This window comes from Panthera pardus, unplaced genomic scaffold (assembly GCF_024362965.1).
Source record: "Panthera pardus isolate Hobbes unplaced genomic scaffold, ASM2436296v1 HiC_scaffold_27, whole genome shotgun sequence".
NCBI lineage: Eukaryota > Metazoa > Chordata > Mammalia > Carnivora > Felidae > Panthera > Panthera pardus.
Window position 1 is genome coordinate 107,667,326 of NW_026526843.1, and position 23,653 is coordinate 107,690,978.

At 37.9% G+C, this 23,653-nt stretch overlaps 2 protein-coding genes across 9 annotated transcripts in view; one reads left to right on the forward strand and one right to left on the reverse strand.

The window, feature by feature from the left end:
- CNKSR2 (connector enhancer of kinase suppressor of Ras 2) overlaps positions 1-12,112 on the reverse strand; it is a 302,678-nt gene extending 290,566 nt beyond the window's left edge. For all 6 annotated transcript variants that reach the window (XM_053891762.1, XM_053891765.1, XM_053891764.1 and 3 more), the window contains exon 1: positions 12,007-12,112. In XM_053891762.1, the coding sequence (XP_053747737.1) occupies positions 12,007-12,070 (64 nt within the window). In that variant the 5' untranslated portion in view covers positions 12,071-12,112. The remainder of the gene's footprint in view (positions 1-12,006) is intronic.
- A 111-nt stretch (positions 12,113-12,223) lies between these two features.
- Positions 12,224-23,653, forward strand: part of LOC109256384 (uncharacterized) — a 411,502-nt gene continuing 400,072 nt past the window's right edge. For all 3 annotated transcript variants that reach the window (XM_053891767.1, XM_019431608.2, XM_053891768.1), the window contains exons 1-2: positions 12,224-12,918; positions 19,866-19,955. In XM_053891767.1, coding sequence (XP_053747742.1) covers positions 12,224-12,898 — 675 coding nt within the window. In that variant the 3' untranslated portion in view covers positions 12,899-12,918; positions 19,866-19,955. The remainder of the gene's footprint in view (positions 12,919-19,865; positions 19,956-23,653) is intronic.

The following is a 23,653-nucleotide window of genomic DNA, read 5'->3' on the forward strand; positions in this document are numbered from 1 at the left end:
GAAGATAATCATGTACAAACCTGAATTGTGTCCTTGAGCTATTAAAGTGTAAATCCAATCCAACAGGGGAAAAAAATTGATGTCCAACCTCATTCCATCACTGAATGGTTGTACAATCCCTGTTGAGCTCCTTAACTTCTCTGTACCTTACCTGTAAAAAGGTGTCAATAATGGTTCTTTGTTTTAAGGACTACTACTAAAAATAGACATGAAATCTTCCTAACTTTGGAGAATGAGAGGAAGAAACAAGCTGTATCACAGAATGTTTACAAAAATATTCTGAAAAAATTAAAAATCATGACTCCAAATATGCAGAAATTCTAATTAAAAATACAACTCACTTCTAGTTAGCAGATTTCCAGTATGGAAATGGCTCCTGGCAAAGTACAGTACTTGAAAACACTGTATCCCCCAGCGTCAAATTTTTTCTAATCTTGTTTGCATTATTGGATTGATCAGCAAACCCTTCCTTCACATATTAAGACTAAATTTCAATAAGAACCTACTACAATTATCACAAATCCCAAATAGATGAGATCTGAATTAACATATTTTTACCATAAATATACTTACAGCATTATGTCTAGAGACAAAGTAGAAAGAAAAATTATCTACTCCTAAATATTTAATAGATCAAGCTTCTCTGTGTGTGACAATTCAACATCAAACTGAAAACCCTGGATCTGACAGCTGGAAGGAAAAGAACAGTCTTTTAGATAAGAAAACCTCTGCCACTGATTTAATACAACAGTGATGTCAACAGAGACTGCCACAAGACTCACCATGGAGGCTACTATGGAGGGAAACTGGGAAGGAGCAGCTAAGCCCTGTCATGCACAATGGATATTTACCACATTGAACTCAGCATCCACGTAGGTTCTGGCAAGTGGGAAGGAAAACCAGCAACTGAACTACATGTCTGTTTTGAGCACCATTAACAAAAACTCTATAACACTTTCTCTTTTATATGTTTTTAACAGCTCAGTGGTTTGCTTTGAGAGTTAATATATAAATGAATTACATGAAATTAAAATATGAATTTTCTGTTCAGCCAAGGGAAAAAAAATCACAACATCCCAGGACTATCAAACATTTTGAAAACAATGTATATGGTTGAAAGCAAAAAAAAGTACATGAAATAAACTCATATATATATGTATATATATATAACATACTAAATTTATAGTATATATAGTATATACTAAAATTATAATAAGAATTCAGCTAATGTTGAAATTAATCATTCAGTGTAATTATTTAAGATCAGTATTTTAAAGGTTTTTATTAATAAATCACATTATAGGAGCACCTGGGTGGTTCTGTCAGTTAAGCATTCAGCTTTGGCACAGATCATGATCTCACAGTTCATGGTTTCGAGTTCTGTGTCGGGCTCTGAGCTGTCAGCTGGAGCCTGCTTCAGATTCTCTCTCTCTCTCTCTCTCTCTCTCTCTCTCTCTCTCTCTCAAAAATAAAATAAATAAACACTAAAAGATTCTCTCTTTAACTTAAAAAATAAATCACATTATAAATCTAATGACTTGCTAGAAAATAGATTTTCATAATTTTTGGTAAACAAGTTGAAAAAAGTAAAATCCAGGATCAAAGCCAGTCTTCAACTGATTTGTTGTAGATATTATTTGAGAAAACATGTTGCAAGCCCATTTTAAAAATAGCAGATGTAGCTGACATAAAATAAAAAATCCAAACAAACAAAAAAAGGGTATTGGGAAACACTTTAAAAACAACTAACAATGTGGTTTCTTCTTATCTATCACCTTATCAGAAGACTTTGTAACCCACCTAATGAAACTAATTTCCAAGAACATTAATGTCAAGTAAATATAAAAGAGATTGTGTTATACTTGATATTAGTTATGTAATGCTTTTATGTGTTTTAAAAGTTTTTATTATTGAAGTATAATTGACATGTTATATTAATTTCAGGTGTACAACATAGTTATACAACAATTCTGTATATTATGTAATGTTCACCACTATAAGTATAGTCATTGTGTGTCACCATACAATGTTATTACAGTATTATTGACTTTATTCTTTATGCTGTACTTTTCATCTCCATGACTTACTTATTTTATAACTGAAAGTTTGTACCTCTTAATCCCCTTCACCTGTTTTACTCATCCCCCAACTCTTCCCTCCAACAATTACCAGTTTGTTCTCTGTATTTATGAGTCTGTTTGTGTTTTTTGTCAGTTCTTTTGTCTTCTAGATTCCATATATAAGTGAATTCATATAATATTTGTCTTTCTCTGATTTATTCCACTTAGCATAATACCCTCTGGGTCCATTCATGTTATCATAAATGACAAGATCTCATTCTTTTTTAAGGCTGAGTAATATTCATCTGTGTGTTTGTGTATGTGTGTGTGTGTGTGTATCACTTCTTCTTTATCCATTCACCTATTGATGGACACTTAGGTTGTTTCCATACCTTAGCTATTGTAAATAATGCTGCAAAAAACATTGGGGCACATATATCTTTTCAAAGAAGTATTTTTGTTTTCGCTGGATAAAAAGTAGTAGATATAACAATCTTTTCATCTTGGCAAACTATAATACCTTAATGCCATTTTGAATTTGGCTTATTTAATAGTTTTTAAAACAATTTTATGTTGTGACAAAGTATTCAGTAGATGAACACAGAAAACTAAAATAGCAGTTATTGTACTCAGTAAATTTTAAAATTCAATAAATTTATGCAAATACCCACTACCCTTTCTTTCCTGAAATTGCAAGAGTAAGATTAATGAAAACTTTTATTAGAAATTAATTACTGGGGGTGCCTGAGTGGCTCAGTCGACTGAGTGTCCGACTTTGTCTCAGGTCATGATCTCAGAGCCTGGAACCTGCTTCGGATTCTGTGTCTCCTTCTCTCTTGGCCCCTCCCCCACTCACACTTTGTCTTTCTCTGTCTCTCAAAAATAATAAAGGTTAAAAAAATTTTTTTAAATAAAAAAATTAATGACTGTAATGTAAATTAAAACCAATCAGAAATTAAATAGATCTTTAAAGTTTAAAAAATTCTATCATATTGTAATTTGTATTTGCAATTTATTTGTATTTAGTGTATTGTACATTACTTGCAATTTAAATCAGGGCACAATTGCAAAACATTGTTTTATACTGCTAACTAGAAAGGTTAAGTCTGAAGGTGGTGTTTCTTAAGAGTTAACAGATATACAAAAAGCTATGTTAAAGTCTTAAAATTTTCACTTATTCTGGAGTGGCTGGGTGGCTCAGTTGGTTAAGCATCCAACTTTGGCTCAGGTCATGATCTCATGATTAGTGAGTTCCAGTCCCACATTGGGCTTTCTGCTGTCATCACAGAACCCACTTAGGATCCTCTGTCTCCCTGTCTCTCTGTCCCTCCCCCACTCATGCTCTCTCCTTTTCTCTCTTTCTGTTTCTCAAAAATAAACATTTAAAAAAGTTTAAGAATTTTTTCATTTACTCTGATTTATACAGTAACCATTGTAAATTTGTAGGTAAGGGCTTGCTTTATTAGAAGAATCTCCTATTACTTTCTATTTGATTATCCAGTAAGATGTAATTAACAAAAAAATCCAAATGAGGCACATATATTCAAAAAGTTACGCTTCACAATAACTCTACATAGGTTCTTAACAAGTGACCTTCAAAAATTAGCCAAAATTTGTATTTACTTTAAAAAGTTAAAATTCATCTACCAAAATCAGGAGGGAAGGAAAATTATATAAAAAATTCTGATTTAAGATGCATTTTTAAATATCTGAGTTTTATTCCTATTAATAAATAATATAAATTCAACATTAAATATAATAAACATAATGGTTCTTATTAAATTAAAAGCAATTTTTCCATTTTTATCCTCCAAATTAACAAATAAAAGACATTTTCTTCTCACAAGAGAAAAATACATTTTAATTTGTTACATGAATTTTTTCTTCTCATAAGAGAAACTTAAAGCATTTATCAATTTCACTCTACCATGCATTCCGAAATGCATAGAGTTCTTTTAAAAACACCAAAATGAAGAAACAGTTAGAAAATCTGCATAAAAATTAAATTTAAATTCTTAAGGGGTATGTTTTAATTTTTTAAGCAATGTTTGCCTATTGTGTTGGCCAATTAAGTGACATCAGCAAATAATATTTACAGCTTAAAAACAGAAGTGTCGTAGATTCATTGAAATTATTAACATTTCTTAACAAAATGAATCTAAACTATGATTTAGGCCATAATGAATCTAAACTATGAATTGGCTAGAGTGATATAACTATGAATTAAAGCAACCCTTCCACTCTATTCTGGAACACAGTATACAACTTGGCACTGAAGTACTCATTAGAGTACTTATTATAAGGGACTTTACATGCATTGTCATTTAGGAGAGCAGATTTGCTGACAGACCAGTAATTTGTGAATACGTATGTATTTCTTCACTCAACAAACATTTCCTGAGTGCCTGCTTTTCACCAGATACTTTCTTATGAATTGTTATGCAAATAAGATGATGTCCCTGCCCTCAACAAATAACCATAGAAATTAATGTAAAAATAAAACTGGCATATGGGACAAAGATACAAATGGTACCAGGAGAGCACACAATTGAGGATTTGATGTGACTGTGGCAATGGAGAAAGCTTTTCTGTGGTGTAGTAGGGGAGGCTTGAGATGTATCTGATGGATGAGTAGGATTTAAATGGATGAAGAAAAGAGGCAAGAGAAACTGTATTAAGTGCAAAGTCTCAGTGGTAGGCAAACAAAATTGAAAGCCAGTATAACTAGTACCAGGAATAAGGCTTACTTCAAAGGCAATAGCCAACCTTCAATGGTCTTACATGCCATATTAAGGATTCTGATCTTTATCCTAAAAACAGCGAGAAGCCATTAAAATTTTTAAGCTGATGGGGTGAGAAGTGAGAGGATTGGATAAGATGAAAACATTCCCAAGAAGTTTATTCTGACTACAGGTTTATGGATCAAACACACACACACACACACACACACACACACACACACACACACACACACACACAAATAAACAAACAAAAAAGATGCTATAATTATCATGACCTTGACTGAGTTTGGTACCTTGCAATAGGAGAAAAAGAGTAAGGACATTAATTTTACCTTTCTTAAACCCAAACCAGCACTTCTCAAACTTTTCCACTGATGTATCCATAATTGCTGAATGAAGTATACTCATAACCCTGGAAGGTCTGGGAAATGTGGTTTGAAACAGCTTGCTGAAAGCTTAAATTCCTGTAAAGCCTCTGGTCTCATCTTTAAAATCATGCCAACTTTGCTTTCTACACCATGAATATATTTTTTAAAAAATTTTTAATGTTTATTTATTTTTGAGACAGAGAGAGACAGAGCATAAGTGGGGGAGAGGCAGAGAAAGAGGGAGACAGAATCTGAAGCAGGCTCCAGGCTCTGAGCTGTCAGCACAGAGCCCAACACGGGGCTCGACCTCATCAACCGTTAGATCATGACCTGAGCAGAAGTCAGATGCTCAACCAATTGAGCTACCCAGGCACCCCCTACACCATGAATATAATATCTATGTTTGTTTTAATACAAAAACAATGTTTTAAAATACTTAGCAAAAATCAACTCTTTGTCTTCTTTTGATCATTTAGTTCCCACAACAACAGAAATGTTCCATTTTGGGGAACAGAAAGCTATGATATGCATGAAAACTGAATTCACTCAATGAGTGTTCTTCAACACAAAGATCCTGTAGTGAAGACTATTTGCTTTTCTTTAGCGGACACTAAACTATGGCAAAGTCTTAAAAAATAAAAAGCTTTTGGGGTGCCTGGGTGGCTCAGTCTGTTGAGCGTCCGACTTCAGCTCACATCATGATCTCACAGTTTGTGAATTTGAACCCCACGTTGGGCTCTTTGCTGTCAGCACAGAGCTTGCCTTAGATCCTCTGCCTCCCTCCCTCTCTCTCCATCCCTCTCTCTCTCTCTCTCTCTCTGTCTCGGCCCTTCGCCGACTTGTGTGTCTCTCTCTCCCTCCCTCTCTCTCTCAAAAGTAAATAAAATATTTTAAAAGGGGGTAACATTTACAAAAATAAAAAAAATAAAAATCTTTAGACTGTATTTTTTTTCAAATTACTTACTCTCACTTCCCTTTCTTAAATTACTACAGATGATCTATTCTTCTAGCACTCTTCATAAAAGCTAATCCTTCATCTTTCACAATAAACCTTATGTTTTGAGGTGCTGTAGTGAAGTCACATAGAAATCTAAAAGTTATTAAGAACAAATTTAAGTCCTAATCTGAGATCACTCTGTTATACATGAAAATGAAAATTTATCATTGCTTTAAGAACAACAGCAATATTTAAGTCTATATTCATTTTTCATATCAGAATTTGGATGAGTAAAATTCTAAATATCCAACAACATGTTAATGATGTAATTTTCAAAATAACTCACTTAAACATTATTTCCAAATTATTCCTAAGAAACAGATTTGAAACAGCTGTACTAATTCAATACACACTCTTTGTGGGCTTATTTTTGGCAGCCAAAGTTTTATAATGTGGTATTTATTTAAACTCAGGACATGATGAGAGTTTTATTGTCTTTGTAAAATGCAGATTTGTTCTTGTACTTTTGTGCCACCTACTCATGGCTCCACCCTCACTTTCCCTCTACTGCCCACCTCTCTCCTTCAAGCAGACAAACTTAGACATAACCCTTCTGGTTAATAACCTCATTTCAACTCTAGAGTCTCCTGCTGTGCCTCTGCATATGGACTAAATCCATCTAAGAATATAAATTAGTTAAATAAATTGTGTAAAAGGTTGTTAAAACCCCACCTTCCCCATGGATTCCTCCGACTTACTAAAAGCATCATCTTGTCTTTCCATTGGTGCTTGTATACATAATGCAAATGTTTTTTAAATTTAGCAAATGTTCTAGTTGGCACCGGTCTCTGTCTTGGCTTAGGCTTGTCAATGTCACTGCCTTCCCTTACAAGAGACTAATTTCACCAAAGCAGAGAATAATTTATTTAAAACAATCCATTAAAGCCCCTTCCATGCAGACGTACTGAGTAAATAATCTCTAAGCAGCAGAATATACCTACATAAATATACTCTTTTTTTTCCTAATCTGCACTAAATCATGAATGTTACCTTAAAGAACAAATGTTAAAGATAGTATAAATAAAATGATGTTCCCTGTGAACTAAACTCTATGTACAGAAAAGGTAAGTTTCTTCTTTGTGTGAAATGACAAGTATTCAGTTTCAAAAAATGTCAAATCCAAAGCAGGTGATTGTTGTTGACTATGTAGTCATCCTGCAATTGAGAAAAAAAAAACCTAATTTTTCAAAAGTGATACGACCAGTTTGATCATTTAACATATTTTCTTCTTACATATGCACTGTATGCACAGTATGAACTTCTCAAGTTCCTGCCAGAAATTTTTTTCCTCTCTCTCAATACAGTTTAACTCAAAAATTTGACATTTTTCTTTATCTAATTAAAATAAATTTCAACCTCAGCTCTAGGTCCTATGGTGGGGGAACTACTCGAGAGCATTGTGCCTGTCAAAATTTCTTTATCAGATACATTCTCCTTGTAGCATTTAACTTTAATAATAATAAATAGGCCTTACTTCATCACTGCATTTTCCTCTTTTGTAGGGTTGTATGCAAAGTGTTGGTTTTATCTTTGTTTGTTATACCTAAAATAATGTGTTTCATTTTCTATCCTCAAGATGGCTGAGTCATCAGGACAGAAAGTAGAAGTTAGGGAATGGTTTTTAAAGAAAATGGTTTATGGTAAACAGGAAAGAGCAGAGCAGTTAACTGTGGGATGGTTTGCAAAAAGCTATCTTAAAATTTAAAATTTTAGGAATCATATTACAAGAGTAGAAAGAGTTAAGTCACAGAGACCATAAGAGGAGACCAGCAAAGCAGGGCCTGTTGATTGACTCTAAAAACAATAATGCATTTTGTTTGATCAGAAAAGGGATTAAAGAGCACTGGAAAAAAAATGCCATGAAGGGAGCTGGTCACAGAAAATATCTTAGTCATATGGATATTCTGAAGGAGTTTCAAAGTTGGAAAAAGTGTGAGAAGAAGAAAATTGAATTATTGGGTGTGACATAGACAAGGAAAATTAATAATGAAATTAATAATAGGGGCCTGAAGTGTTCAGACATTTTTGCTATATTTCAGTTGGCAAAAAAGTAAATCAAACAACTACAGATTATGAAGTATTTCTACAGGTCCTGCAAGTGAACAGATAAGAACTGAGATATGATGTATTTTAGAGTAAAACACTGAGCAAAAATTAGAAACCATTATTGGCCTACTTTTTAACCTATACCTTCTTCCAATAAAGGTTTTGCCTTTACTCTAAAAAAGCTTACATTTCACAATTTTGTCAAAACTATAAGAGGATCAAATGCAATTTCCTATTGACAAAAAAGGGCTGTTTCAAATGCTAAATGATGAACATTTGATTTTCTCAAAAAATACTTTTATAAAATGAATTAAAATTTTTTTTTAACATTTATTCATTTTTGAGAGACAGAGAGAGATAGAGCATGAGTAGGGGAGGGGCAGAGAGAGAGACACAGAATCCAAAGCCAGCTCCAGGCTCTGAGCTGTCAGCACAGAGCCTGACGCAGGGCTCAAACTCACGGACTGTGAGATCATGACCCAAGCTGAAGTCGGATGCTTAACCGCCTGAGCCACCTAGGCACCCCTAAAATTAATTTTCAAAATTAATTTTGAGGCTATTTATTTCCAAATTCCCTGAAGTACTATCAAGATTTCTGGAATATAACTGCTTATTTTACTGACTTATGAGGAGTTCATATATTTACAGTAACTAACATTGACAGTGTGCCACATCAAATTTTTATTATCAGGAGAAAATTCAGTGAGTATTGGATTTTACAAATAGTGGAGTTGGGGGTGAGCAAAAAATAATGCAAGTGTTTCCTTATATCTTTAATCATAATATATAAATTTAATATTTGTCTCCCTCAAATATATTTTAATAAAAAATATCAAAATGAATTGCAATGTAGAAATGGTCCTTCATGAATAATCTTGAAAATATGCTACCAAAGCTTAATAATCTCATTAGCCCATTTTTCCCCTTCATTTCCCTCTCTGCTGAGTTTCTATACCATTTGTATAAATTGTCTAGAAGCATGAATATATGGCCATGCTATTTTTATATGCTCAATGGCTCCTTTTCTGTTTAGTAAAGAGAAAAATACCCTAGAAAGAGCATAAACCATGTACCTTACTAAAAAAAAAAAAAACTATTTATGATTGTGACTAGCTGAGAGCATATGCCATATATTTTAAATGTTAAGGATGATGAAACTGTCACATTAGGAACATGCTTTGAAGAACTCCTACAATGTTGCAGTTGTTTAAAAGTCCTATTCATTCTTTGTTACTGTTTTTGTAACACAATATCTTATACAACACCAAATGAAGTTTAGTCATTCCAAAGCTACAGCCTAAATTAGTTGAGTTTTAAACATTACTGCACCTGAGAAAAGGGGGAAAATATTTTTAATGTGTTTTATAAAGCTTATTTGAGGAAAAGGGTAGGGAGAAAAAATTAAGGTAACAGTGTAATTACAACTTGAGGAAATGTTCATTTCATCCAACTATTCTTCAAAATCTTATGATAATATCTTACATCAAATTTATATGAATATTATAGAAATTTCAGCAGTAAGCAGTTTGGGACTTGAAATATACAGATAATGACACTGGTTTTTTCTTCCAGTCTAATGTGTTCAAAAATACACAAATTATATCTTGGCTACTTGCTTGATCTTTTCAAATAGCTCTAAAATGCATCACCAACAGGTATGAAAACAAGTTATTCAACTTACATATGACAATCATTTAAAATCACAGCTAACAATGTTAGCCCAACTTCAAAGATGCTCATTTTAGACTGGAGACATTTTTAAAGGGCTGGAGAGATCTTTAAAGGAGTAGTGTTCTGGAAAACTAAACGCGTGTCAGAATATGTATATCACATGTTCTACTTGTTTCAGTGGACCTAAACTGTAGATAAAGAAGAACTGCAAGATTATACTGGGAGAGTGGAGGCAAAGAAGATGGAGTATGCATCACTCACTACAAGCATCATGGGAATTTGTGAGAGGTAGTCTCTGAAGGTAATCAGACTCCCATGGAGCCAAGATAGCTTTTTGTTGAGTATTTCAGTATAGACTCCAACTAAAGTAACCTTTTAGGCAAATTGAAAAAAAGGTTTTAATTAAGCATTCTTGCTTCTTGCGCCTAGCCTGGCTGTTTATCCCATGACTGAAAAACAGAGAAGGCAGATGTTTGTCTCTGACAATCCAAAGGGGGTGGGGGTTGGTGGAAATCTAGGAAAGCAGAATTTCAATAGCAAATATGAAAAGAAGAAACAGAAAAGATGAGCCACTGCAGGACTTTGTCTTAGTCACGGCACCCATGGCACCCTAGCACAATGCACCGCACACAGGGGGGTAGTCGATAATTAATTCCACTTAATTCAATAGACTCTCAAGTGTACTGTGCTTTGCAGTTACGAAGCACTTTCACATATTAGAAAAGAAAAAACTAAATGAGGAATAAAGGGGCAAGCAAGGGAATAAAAAGAAAACAAATGTAAAAAGGAAAATCCGTAAGAATAAGCAAGAGGCTGAAAAGGTTCGTAAAAGGGGGAAAAAAATTGACTTTCTCTCTGTCGTTCTTAATCACTTCCAATGACCCTACCTTTCGTTCTAAAGTACCCGGAGCTTAGAAAGTCAGTCGGCTAAGCAAGCCCTCAGAAGGGGCTCCCTCATCTTTGCAACGTGCATTTTTACAAATAGTAATCCCTTGGTCCTTGACTAGAGTTTGCGCCTAGGAATAACCACGAGCAAAGCTCTAACATCTCCCAAGTGTGGTCAAGAGTCTTTTATTTCAACCCATCCATCCCCGTCAGAATTCCCCAAAATTTAGGAATCTGGGTGATGAGGGGAGGAAGTGCTCATGGGGAGGGGGCAATCCTCTACAAGCCCCTTAACTCCGACAACAGAGGGAGATAGTGAGGCAGGAAAGCCCAGGGACTAAAGAAAAAGCCCACGTTTGCGACTAGGAGGGCGAGTGTCTACAACCGGTTATTAGAAATTGCCAGGGAAAAAAAGGGGTGAGCCTTCAAGATGGAAGAAATGGGGGGGCACTTGAATGCGTATCACTTTACACCTGGCGTCGAGGCCCCAATAAAAAAGCCATGAGGTCCAAAGCCTCAACGGGTCAGAAGAAGAGGCGGCGGCAAAGGACGCTAGGGTTTGCGGGGGTGGGCAGGGGTTTGCGCAGGAGGGAGCCAACAGACACCACCGCGGATGCTGTCCCAGGGGAAAGCACGTTTTCCTCTCCCCCAAAGTAGCGCATCCGCCCAGCATCCTCGGCTCAATCTGGGGAAGCTACCGGGATCCAAACCCAGGCAGCCGCGTCCTGACCCCATTATATGGGCTTAAAAGTTGTAGGAAGAGTTGGCGCTGGAAAAGGCACCTGGCAGGGGCAGCCGCTGAGGGGGCGTTAGGTTTCCCGGGAACAAAGGGGCCCGGGAAGGAATGAACACAGGAGCTGGTCCCTGGGGGCTCCTCCCTGAGGGGAAGAGACAAGGGTGGCCACGTCCTCCCAGCCTATGGGCGACGTGGGCAGCGGGAAGCGGGCGAGATGCACCGGGATTCCGCGGCCCGCCTTCTAACCTCCTATCGGGTAGCGCCGGCAACCCCGGCGCTCTCCGCGCCCCTCTGTGGCTGGGGAGCCACCACTGAAGACAATAGGAGATCGAGATCCCGAGCCCCCCCCTGCCCTGGAGGACCCCGCCGTCGCCTCGGCGCACCACAAATCAGCCAGTGGAAGCCCCGATGGCGTGCTCGGCCCTGATCTGCGCCCCATCCCTCTGGCGCTCCGGGACCACCGGCCCTAGAATCGCCTCGCCCTCCGCACAGCGGGCATTACCTTTCATCCAGTCCACTACTTGACTCGGAGACCATTTGCTCACGGGTTCCATGATCAGAGCCATGAGCACGGGGTCGCTACCGCGCGGGGCGCGGAGATCAGACACAAAACGAACTCGGCAGCCCGAGCCGCCCTCAGGTGGGGTCCTTTGCTGGCCGTTGCCTCGCTGGGCGGGTGGCGAGAAGACGGCTTTTGTGTGTTGGGTCTCGCGGCTTCAATGTCTCTTAACAAACGGCCGACAGCGCGGTGGGAACGGCGACGGGGAGAGAAACGCGCCGGGGTCGCGGCTCAGTGCAGACTCTCTGCTTGGTCCCCGCAGAGACGACTGCTGCTATTGCTCCCCGACTCCGCTCGGGTCTCCGTCCTTCCTGGGCTTCAGTTCATGCCTTGCACCGCCGAGGGTCGAGACGGTGAGGAAAGGAGCCGCCGCCGCCGCACGCCCGCAACCAACTTGCTCGCTCGCCTCGCGCGCGGGAGTGAAGCCCCGAGCACCACAAGCTGCCCGGCGGAAATGACGAGGGGCCTCCTGCCACCCAAAATATCTCTCCGCAGCCCTCGGGTGCGGGGCGCGCGCACCACGAGCCCCCCGCCTGCTCGCTGCCGCGCGGTCCCGCCCCCGGGGCCGACGGCAGGCGCGCGAGGCGTGTGCGCGTGCGCGCTCCAGCACGAGGCCCGAGCCCGGGGTCTGTCAGTCAGGCAGGTGCGGGCGGCTAGCAGCTTCGTGTTCCCGCCCCGCGAGCCGCCCCGGGACAGAGGCGCGCTAGGAGCGCGTGCGCAGCGGTGTCCGCGCGAGTCCCAGCCCTGGGTCAGTCAGTCAGGTGCTGGCGGCTCGGAGGGGATTCTGAGCAGACGTGGCGGCTGCGGGACGGGCCGCCCACCAGTTGAACGCTGAAGGCTGAGGCGGCTGAGGAGGTACCTGTGGCCGCGCTGCCGAGGGGTGGGGGACACCGCCAAAGCGCGGGGGTTACAACGACAGCCCGGGCTTTCCTCGCTCTCGCCCTCCCCACTGCTGAGTGGGCTTCCAAGGTGATTCCCGAGCCTCGCGCACGCCTGCGGAGACCTAGGCGGGGAATGCTGCGGACGGTGACCGGCTCCGCCAGCCAGAAACGCAGCGATGACGAGGCAGGATGGCCAGTGCTGTCGGACCGCCCCTGGTGGTGCCCCGGGCCTGGGAAGTCAGGCGTGGAGCCTGGAACCTGCAACTGCTGGTCGTGGTGATACGGAGACAGGTTCGGCCCCACGTGCCTTTTGAAGGGCGCTGTGTTGGGTTTTTGGCCAACTCCTTCAAAGCCGAGAGTGCTCAGTACCTATTTTAGAGGATGTCCTTTTGTTTTCAGATAATCTTATGTAAGAACCAAAGGGTGACACTGGTATTTAAATGAGTAACAAATTGTAAACATGATTCTTCGAAACTCATGTTCTTCAGAAATGTTTGGAGGCTACTATGAACCCTTAGTAAAAGACAGTTTGTCTAATGAGACTTCACTGTAAATGACAAATAATCCTAGAAAGTATAGATGCACACTCTCTACCACCATTATAGATGTTTTCTCTTTGTCATTCTTAAATAGCCCCATTGAGTAAAAGAGAAACTCATTTTATTTATGTAACCATTTCAATAATGTCATTTGTTTTTGCCAGTTCCTGCAGTAACCCATTTTCTCTAGTTCTATTGCATGAGCTGCAGAACTGCCACTTTTCTCAACTAACTTAAGTTGCCATCCCTGCACACATACATACACAAAAAGAACTCAAACCACAGTAGTTAAAATATTTTGATGTTTTCAGGCTAATGATATAAACCAAGTAAAACTTAAGATGGCCTGTCTGTACACTTGTTTATTTTTCTAATAATCCAAACTTAAAAGTATATGGGAAGAAATTTAGAAGATTATCTAGACAAGTCTAGGTTCAGAGATATAGCACCTTCCATTCACAATCCAGATAATAGCTGTGATTTACAATTCTTTTTTAGCTAATCAGGTGTGCAAGATATTTTGGAGTGCTTATGTTCCAATTGAGTTTCAACATTGCATCAGTATTTTCTAGAAAAGATCATTTTTAGCATCAGTAATTTATGGAGTAGCTTTATGTTCAGAAGTGGAATGGATGCAAATCCATCATGAATCAGAGGTTACAGTCATAGGGAGACGTTAAAAGTAATTTCATTAAAGTAATACTGCTAATAATAACAATGAACATTTTATTGAGCAGTGTGCTAAGTATGTTACATACATTTTATCCTCAAAACAGCTCTGTTATTAGTCACATTTTACAGATGAGAAAATCTTGGCTATCACATTCACTTCCTATTCCCAGAGCTTATTACACATTGTTCAATACATGTTGAAAAAAATTAATGAATAAGGCTTAAAGAGGGTAAGTAATTTGTTTGAGGTCATGGTACATGATTGTAATACTAAGTTAAGGTGATTCCAGAATATGAACTTTAAAAAATTTTTTTAAATGTTTATTTATTTTTGAGAGAGAGAAAACAAACAGGTGAGGGGCAGAGAGAGAGGGAGACAGGAATCCAAAGCAGGCTCTATGCTGACAGCAGACTGTGATATCATGACCTGAGCTGAAATCAGACACTTAACTGAGTCACCCAGAAGCCCCAGAGTAGGAGCTTTTAAAACTAGTAAGAACATTTATGTCAGTATCATAAGACGGAACAGTACTTTGGAAGGAGAAGGTCCATTGAATGTTAACTGAATATGTCTCATCAGAAAGTTAACTACAAAGGAGTCTGTCAGTCACCATAAGTGTTCCTGACCAGCAACTGTGAGAATGTAGGAAGTGACCAAATTTGACTGAAACTCCAAACTGCATATTCTGATTGGGTATGCTTAACAAGCAACCAGCCTATATATTGCAAAGAAGTTTAGAGTGAGATATTGTTTGCATAATGAATGAAATATCAATCAAAACAAATGCCAAAGACCAGGATGCAGTAAAATTTAAAAAATACGTATTTCATGAAAAGATTGGTGCCGAAGAAGATTCCAGGAAGAGAGGATTTTAAGGAAGACCCTACATCAGAATTAAGTTGTACATATTCTCCTATTTATGTTACAGGAAGGAATTTATTTAGTCTAATTACCTGAAATAACTAAAATAATTCTAAGAACTAAGAATGAGCAAAAATGTTGGTATGGAGTTACACTATCTTACAGAGTTCACCAAGGCCTTACATGTTCTAAGTTCTCCTCCTCAAGACTTCTACAAAACATACAAAAAATCAAAAGAATTGCCTTTGATTTTGACAATATAATAGGCATTAATTATTTCATTGAATTAGTTCAGAGCATAACTGGCTTTTCAGTCAAATATCCTTAATTTGGAGAAGAAAACGGATTAAGTCATCACTGCTTTCACTCTTTTATTCCTAACTCCAAATGACTCAGCTAAATCTTTCCTTCACTTTTCTTTCTACAGCTTTTCAAATAAACTAGGTTTTATATTCTTTTGCCTATTATTTAAAATGTTGATACCTGGCCCCATGTTTGTAAGTATAATACAATGTGATTATGTACAAACTTTGGCAGCCTAACTTTGCCTTCTCTTAATGCACAACATAATCCCAAAGATTAGGGGAAAAGCTATGTTGTCATAAAATACACATCAAAACATAATGGTCCAAATTATATGATACCACATACACTTCAACAATGTAGATATAAAAGCCAAACTGATTCTTTGGAAACAAACTTGGATTCTTTTTGGAAGCAGGCAGAGGGTAAATATACTAAGTTAAATTAATTGGAGACATAAAACTTGTGTGATGTTTGCAACCATATCAAAACAAATCATTTAAAATAATCTTTTCATCCAGCTGTTCTAGTTTTGCCTTTTTATTCTTCTCCTTCTAGATGTCAATAAAAAATTAAAATCTCTTGACCAAAATATTTTCAGTTAAGATTTTATAGTATATATAATAAGTCTAAGTACTTCAGATGTGAAATTTACAAAGGTTCTCAGACTGGAATCTAAGTGCTTAATGGATGTGACTCTTAGGGTTTGGGTCAGATAGGGAGGAAGTCTTCCACTGGAAGGACCTTCAAGCCTTTGTCTCTTTGCGGCTGTAGACAGAAGTAAATAATGTGAATGCTTCTTCTGGAACTGCAAGCTGAATATCTCTAACCTCCACACATTCCAACCTAGGTTATCTTATAATGGCCTTAATAATCGTTTCCTATTTCTTTTATTAAGAAGCTAGCTCTGCATTAGACCTCAGACTTGCCATGCAGGACATATTTTAATGTTTTTAGTTATTTAACATTTAGAGAAAATGTCTTGTAGAGACTTTTCTGGTGATTTTTCCCGTTTGTTTACATTGTGTTTTTGCTACAGCTGTCTAATTTTTAGACTTCTTTTTTAATAAGTAATATTTTATCATAATTTTTTTCTCTTATATCTTTCATTTTTGAATGATGAGTGAGAAGTCACAACACAGAGCAGCTATGAGGGTAGTCCATGTCCTAAAATACAGGAAAGGATAGGAGCCCTTTTTTTCCATTTAGTTTTGCCCAGACCTTTACTATAATTTCAAAAGCAGGTGTTCTATGCTGGCACAAGTTGTATACCCTGATCAGAAAAATTAGCTAAGCACTTTACTAAGACTGGTAGTGATAAAACAAAATACAAGTTATTTTCAAGAACAGTATATGAAACTTGCTTTAGAGAAGGCTTAGCACAATTTTTGGAACAATGTTTTCATTTTCTTGCAGTGCAATTCAACTAACAGCTATGAATAGCTAATAACTAGCCTTTGATATAACTGAGGAGATAACAATCTCCCCTGCCTCCAATAGTCAGAGATTGAGTAGGAAGAGACCTTGAAATGTAAATGGGGCTATAAACTTGATGCTCTGGGCCAAATCTCCCTTTAGATTATCAGGGAGAAGCACCCAGAGACTATAATTAAATTAGTAAAATTCTTTCTTTGCTGCTCTGCCACTAGGGTAAACTATTAAATCAAGCTTTGTCCTTTGCAGACCAAGATTCACAGCAGTCATCTCTAGGTAAGGAGAAAATGGCTGGAGTTCAGGTTATCGCAATAGGGTTTTTTAAGGATTCTTTCTAGGTATTCCCTGATATACTAATCATAGTCTAATAAAAATCCCAAAGCCCACCTAGATTAGGAAATCTAGGTGTTTTTTTTTTTTTTTTTTAAACACACGAAGCCCTAGCCCATCAGGGAAGTTTCTAGTGTACTTTGCAGCCATTAATTAAGAGCATATAAAAGTATTCAACAAAAATTGTTTAAACACTACCAGTGTGCTGGCCCAAGTTGTATCTTTTGATCAGAAAAATTAGTTTGATTTTGTGCATGCAAAGATAACCCAATATACTCAGAGACTGGTAGGGGAACGGAAACATTCACAGTTAATTCAATAGGATAATGTGATAAGTGCAATGATAGATGTGCCCAGTACTATGTGCTGAGGAGTGTGTAACTCCTTGGAGGAAGACTTTATAGAGGAGATAATGACTATTGTAAGTCTTAAAGGATAACAGCCAAACAATAATGCAGAAAAGACCTTATAGGCAGGACAGTATGAGCAAAGTTACAGAGCACTATGTAGAGATACCTGGAAGCCTAAATTTGAAAAGAGGTGACAGTAGATGGACTGGGAGAGGTAGACACCAGCAGATCAGGGGAAGAAACTCAAACTAAAATATAACCTAAAAAGAGCCATTTAAGAATTTTAAGCAATGAAGTGCTCGTATTTATATACTTATGTTTTATATTGACTGCCAGCTATGGAGAGCATAGAGTTGAGAGGGACAATACTGAGGGGGGAGGTCAATGTGGAGGATGTGGCAATAGACCAGTGAATAGATGTCTTGGGTCAGCAATAGAATAGTAGAAGTGGGTATGGACAGAAAGGGATGGATTTAATAAATATTCAGAACTTGGTGATTGATTAGAAATGAGAGGTTTGGAAAAGAGCAGTATCAAGAATGATACCCAGGATTCTAGACTGGGTGACTGAATAAATTATTCCTTCTCCACTTAAAATAGAAGGAGCAGATTTGGGAGGCAGAAGTAATCTGAGAAATTAGTTTTGTATTGGACATTCTAAACATGAGATTCCTATGGACAGCCAAGAAGGGATTTCCAGTGGGCATTTTCTGCATTCATATATATGAATGTGAAACTCAGTTTGGGCTGAATATAAAGATTTGAGAGTCACTACTAAAACAAGAATATGAATGAGACAGGAAGAGTGTGAGATGCCCCTGGAGGAAGCCCATAGAAGAAAAAGAAAATAAGTGAATTATAAGAAGAACCAAGAGAATTGAATGTCATGATAGCCCAGTGAGAAGAGAATTTCAGGTAGAAAGGCATGGAAAGCTGTGGGAAGTGCAAAAATGATGTTGTTCCAGTAAGAACTGAGAAAAATCTGATGGTTTTGTCAGTTTGGACATCCTTCATTGCCTTATTAAGATCTGCAAAAGAAATGGATGTCAAAATGGGGAGGGTTGGTATATAGGGCATTAACTTTTTCTTGAGTCAATTTTTCTTCTTCCTCATAGCCACCTATGTGTATATCTAATTCAGATGGCTCCACGATGAATGCTAATGATCCTTCAATTTACCACCACCACTTGCATTTCTCTTTTCTGATGAAATTCCAGACACTAATGATGATCTCTACTCTTATCTGATTATATTTTTGCCACTTATAGAATGATAGCATCTTTTAAACTAAGCGAGGTTTGAATTCCTCTCCTCATCAGATTGTAGAACATGTTTGCCATGGCATCCTGGCGATCTTGCACATCTCTACATAGGCCATGTAGGCAAGACTCAACCTCAGTAAGACACATGTCTTGGCAAAATGCCCGGTGATCTTCCTTGGAACGTGGCAACAGAGTCTTGTGCAGAGCTATCCCAAGTCCATTTCTCATTTGCCACCCTGGTTCCAGTGAGGCGTCAGCTTCAGGTATAAACAGTTCAGACTAAAGAACTGTTCAGCTGTAGCCTAGAGTTGGCTCCTTGATGACAGAACACTGCATCACTTGTATCCTCTGGCCCCTCTGGTTTGGTATCATCCTGAGACTAGGGACATTTGGAGTTGAGACATGCTGATCTTGCGTTGCTGTCTGTGTAAATAATACATTTTCTAAATCCATGTGGGATTGTTTTCACCTTACCCAGCGAATCTATGGAAGTGTGATAAGCCAGCCTAGCAGCTGCCACCATTCTGTTGCTCAGGTACTGCTTGACCATTTGGCACAGATCTGATCTAGGAAGTCCATAAGTACTCCCCAAAAGAGTGAGCTCTGCTGAACCTCTGTCTGAATAAAGTAGGGCAGTCCAGCTCTGGCCTAGTAAAGTAGCAGCAGCAGCAGCAACTTGATTTCAAATTGGGAAAGACTGCATTTTCCCTAATTATTTGGGTTCCCTAAGTTAACCCCATAATTAATTTAAAAAAACTCTATTACTATTGCATGATAAAAACAAAACCGTGATCTAAACCCTTTCTTCTGAGGTTTGACATTATTTTTTATAAAACACCTAGATTTTAGGGAATTCCTTCATATTCAAGATGTTAGGTCCATTTTCCTCTGAACATTTATCAGTCTTATTTTCTAGTGGAAAATGTGAACTGGCAAAATTGGTGCTAGATAAGTTCATAGGTCCTGTTTATAAGGTAAATGGTACATCCCTATAGATCATATTTTTTAAATGCAAAAAGTACTTAAGGTAGGAGACAAATTGTTTAATCCTTATCTAATAATTGACAGACTACAGAGGCATAAAGGTGGGGAGTGGGAAAGGAAGATTGCTTTCTTTCTCCATGGATTTTTGTCTTTGTTTTCCTGAAATGGGTCTTATTTACTTCTAGGAAAATTGGCATATTAAGGATGCTCATACCAAGTGGAACAAATGACTTATTTTCACTGACCAGGAACTGTATCCTGAAGGAGAGAGAGACGTAAGTTTGTCACTACTTTTGACATTTTCTTGATTTTGAAAGGAAACTTAGTGATTTTGGTGATCTAATTAATGAAAATATTTTCCTTAGTTTCTCTTCAGCACTGTTTGAAATACTTTGTAGCACAATGCAAGGTACCATTTATTGATTTTTCATCAAGAGCATCTACTCTGTATATATTTTGTGCTAAGCATTATTACAAAAATGAGTAAAATATGGTTGCTGTCCTCAAATCCTATAAACCAAAGCATACCAGTATATATTTTTGATATAATATAGCAAGCAAAATGACAGAGACATACAAAAGTATTTTGAGTATATTCCATAATATGGAAATATGAATTCATACCAAATGAATAAATAAGCATCTTTCTAGATTATAAGATGGCAATGTAATTTGTACATTGTACAATAGGCTAAGCTTTGTGGATAAACTAGTGAATATAATGGATATGGCTCATGACCCTAAAGAGTTACAACATAGTTGTAACATAGTGAGAAATATACAATATACAAGTAGACAAATGCAAATTATGAAAAGTACTGATATGATATGTACAAGGTATAGTGATAGAGAATTATTGAGATGAGGAAGAGAGGAAACTCCTAAAGGTGATCAGAGAAGACTTTTCTGACTAGGTGACTTCTTAGGCACAGTCTTAAGATGTAATAATATAAGCAGGAAAAGATCAGAAATAGCTCATTCAAGGGGAAGTAAAATCATGTGTGAAGTCCAGGTGGCAATAAAGAATTTGAGGTGATTGAGGAACAGAAGGAAATTACTGTGGCTGAAACATAGTGAATGAGCAAAGGCATAAAGGAGGCTAGAGAAATAGGATGGGGCTGGAGAAAACAGGATCTTGTAAGTGTGTGGTAACTAGTTTGTAGTGCAGTAAAAAGACATTAAGACTTGTAAGCAGGTCAGAAAAATGATCTGATTTATATTTGTAAATTAAGGAGGGGGACTTCTTTTTCCAGAAGGATCAAGTAGAGGTACCTTTCCCTATTATTCCCACTAAATACAAGTAAAAACCCTGGACATTATGTATAAAACAAACATACGACTTTGAAAGAAGTAAAAGGGGGATCATTACTGCCTGGCAAGGATGAGTGTTCCAGTTCCCACTTGGCCTTGTCTGATACCACCATGACAGGGGCACTGGAGTGCTATGCTACATCCTAGCAAAGTAGAAGTGTAGGCTCCCTACTTTGCCTTTGCTGGCATAGGTGGGGGTAGGGTCACAGATCTTTTCTGTTGTATTTGGCTGGAGCAGAGTGGTTATTATTTTGATGTTTTCTACTTTGCTAGGCTGCCCCTTTCCTGGTCACTTAGCTAGAGAGCAGGCTCTTCCTGAGATTTTTTTGTTTGCACCTTCCAGGTTTCCAGGGTGCTGCGTTATTCAGCTCTGTAATATATGAGCAAAAATGTAAAAACCCAGAGAACTCACCAGCATGTCATTCCTTGCGTCTGAGTTCCATTGCTGGTTTTATTTCTTCTCTTTTTGAAATAATAGATATTACCAAATCTAGGGGCACCTGGGTGGCTCAGTTGGTTAAGCGTTTTACTTCGGCTCAAGGCATGATCTCAAGTTCAAGACTTTAAGCTCCGCGTCAGACTCTGTGCTGTCAGCACAGAACCTTCCTGGGATCCTCTGCCCCGACCCCCCGTCCTTCCCCTGCTTGTGCATGTGCATCCGTACTTTCTCTCTTAAAAATAAACATTAAAAAATATTACCAAATCTGAACAACAAAGAGGATATAGATTTTAAAAAAAGAATAGAGCCTCAGGAACTTGTGGTACAAAAATAATAGATCCAGAATTCATGTCATTGAAGTCCTGTAGGAGAAGGGAAAGAGGGCAGGGTTGAAAAAGGACTCAAAGAAATAATGGCTAAAAACTTTCCAAATATAACAAAAGACATAAACCTATAAATTCAAGAGGCTGAATGAACTCCAAACGAGATACCCAAACAAACCCACACCAAGACATGCCATGGTCAAATTCCTGAAAACTAAAGACAAAGAAAAAAATCAGCCAGACAGAAACAGTACCTTACTCATAGGGGGAACATGATTTAATAGCTTATTTCTTATCAGAAACCATAGGATCCAGAAGGATGTCAGCCAAATGGCTACCTGGAAGCTCCAAGTTCTTGTTCCCCCACAGAAACATTAAAAAACAACAGTAACAACAACAAAAACCCCAGAAATTCACATGCAAGAAAATGAATATGGATACTTACCTTATACCATATATAAAAACTAACACAAAATACATCAAAGATATAAGTGTAAGAGCTGAAACTATAAAACTCCTAGAAGAAAACATTGGAGACAATCACCAGGACATTGAATTTGGCAGTGAATTTTTAAGTATGAAAACAAAAGCACAGGCAATGAAAGAAAAAATAGATAAATTAAGAACTTTTGTGCACTAAAGGACATTATAAAAATAGTGAGAAGACAACCTATAGAATGGGAAAAATGTTTACAAATCACGTATCTGATCAGGAATTAATATCCAAGGGTGCCTAGCTGGCTCGGTTGGTAGAACTCTTGATCTTGAAGTTGTGAGTCCAAGCCCCATGTTGGTTGTGGAGATTAAAAAATAAAATCTTAAAATATAAAATCTTAAAAATAAAATCTTAAAAAATAATGAAATATCCAGAATATAAAAAGAACTCTTACAAGTTAAAAACAACAACAACAAAATAACCCATCTAAAAAAGTGAGCAAATTCTCACCATCATTAATTATTAAGGAAATGTACATGAAAACCACAATAAGATACCACTTTACACTCATTAGGTGAGCTACTACGAAAGAAAAAAAAATTGGTGAAGATGTGGAGAAATTAAAACTCTTATGCATTGTTGATGCAAATATGAAATGGTGCAGCCACTGTGGAAAATGGTTTGGCATTTCCTCAAAATATTAAAAATAGAATTGTCATATGATTTAGCAATTCTACTTCTAGGTATATACCCAAACGAATTTAAAGCAGAGACTCAATCGGATACTTGTATACCAATGTTCATAGATAAATTAGTCACAATAGTTAAAAGGTAGAAACAACCCAAATGTTCAACAGATGAATATATAAACAAAATATGGCATATACATACAATGGAATGTTATTCAACCTTAAAAATGATTGGAGTTCTGGGGTGCTTGGGTGGCTCAGTTGGTTAAGTGTCTGACTCTCTTGATTTCGGCTCAGGTCTTGATCCCCAGGTTGTAGGATTGAGCCCCGCATCAGGCTCCGTGCTGAGCACGGAGCCTGCTTAAGGTTTTGCCTCTCTCCCTCTGCCCCTCTCTCCTGCTCTCTCTCTCTCTCTCTTTCTAAAAAAATAAAAATTAAAAAAAATATTTTAGGGGCGCCTGGGTGACTCAGTCGGTTAAGCATACAACTTTGGCTCAGGTCATGATCACGCTGTTTGCTGTTCATGAGTTTGAGCCCCGCGTTGGGCTCTGTGCTGATAGCTCGGAGTCTGGAGCCGACTTAGGATTTTGTCTCCTTCTCTCTCTGACCCTCTGCTATTTGCGCTCTGTCTCTCCCTGTCTCTTAAATATAAATAAACATTTAAAAATTTAAAAAAAATTAAAAGAAAATTTTGAAAAATGGATTGGAGTTCTGACACATGCTGTAACTTGGATGAACCTTGAAAACACTATGCTAAGTGAAATAAGTCAGACAC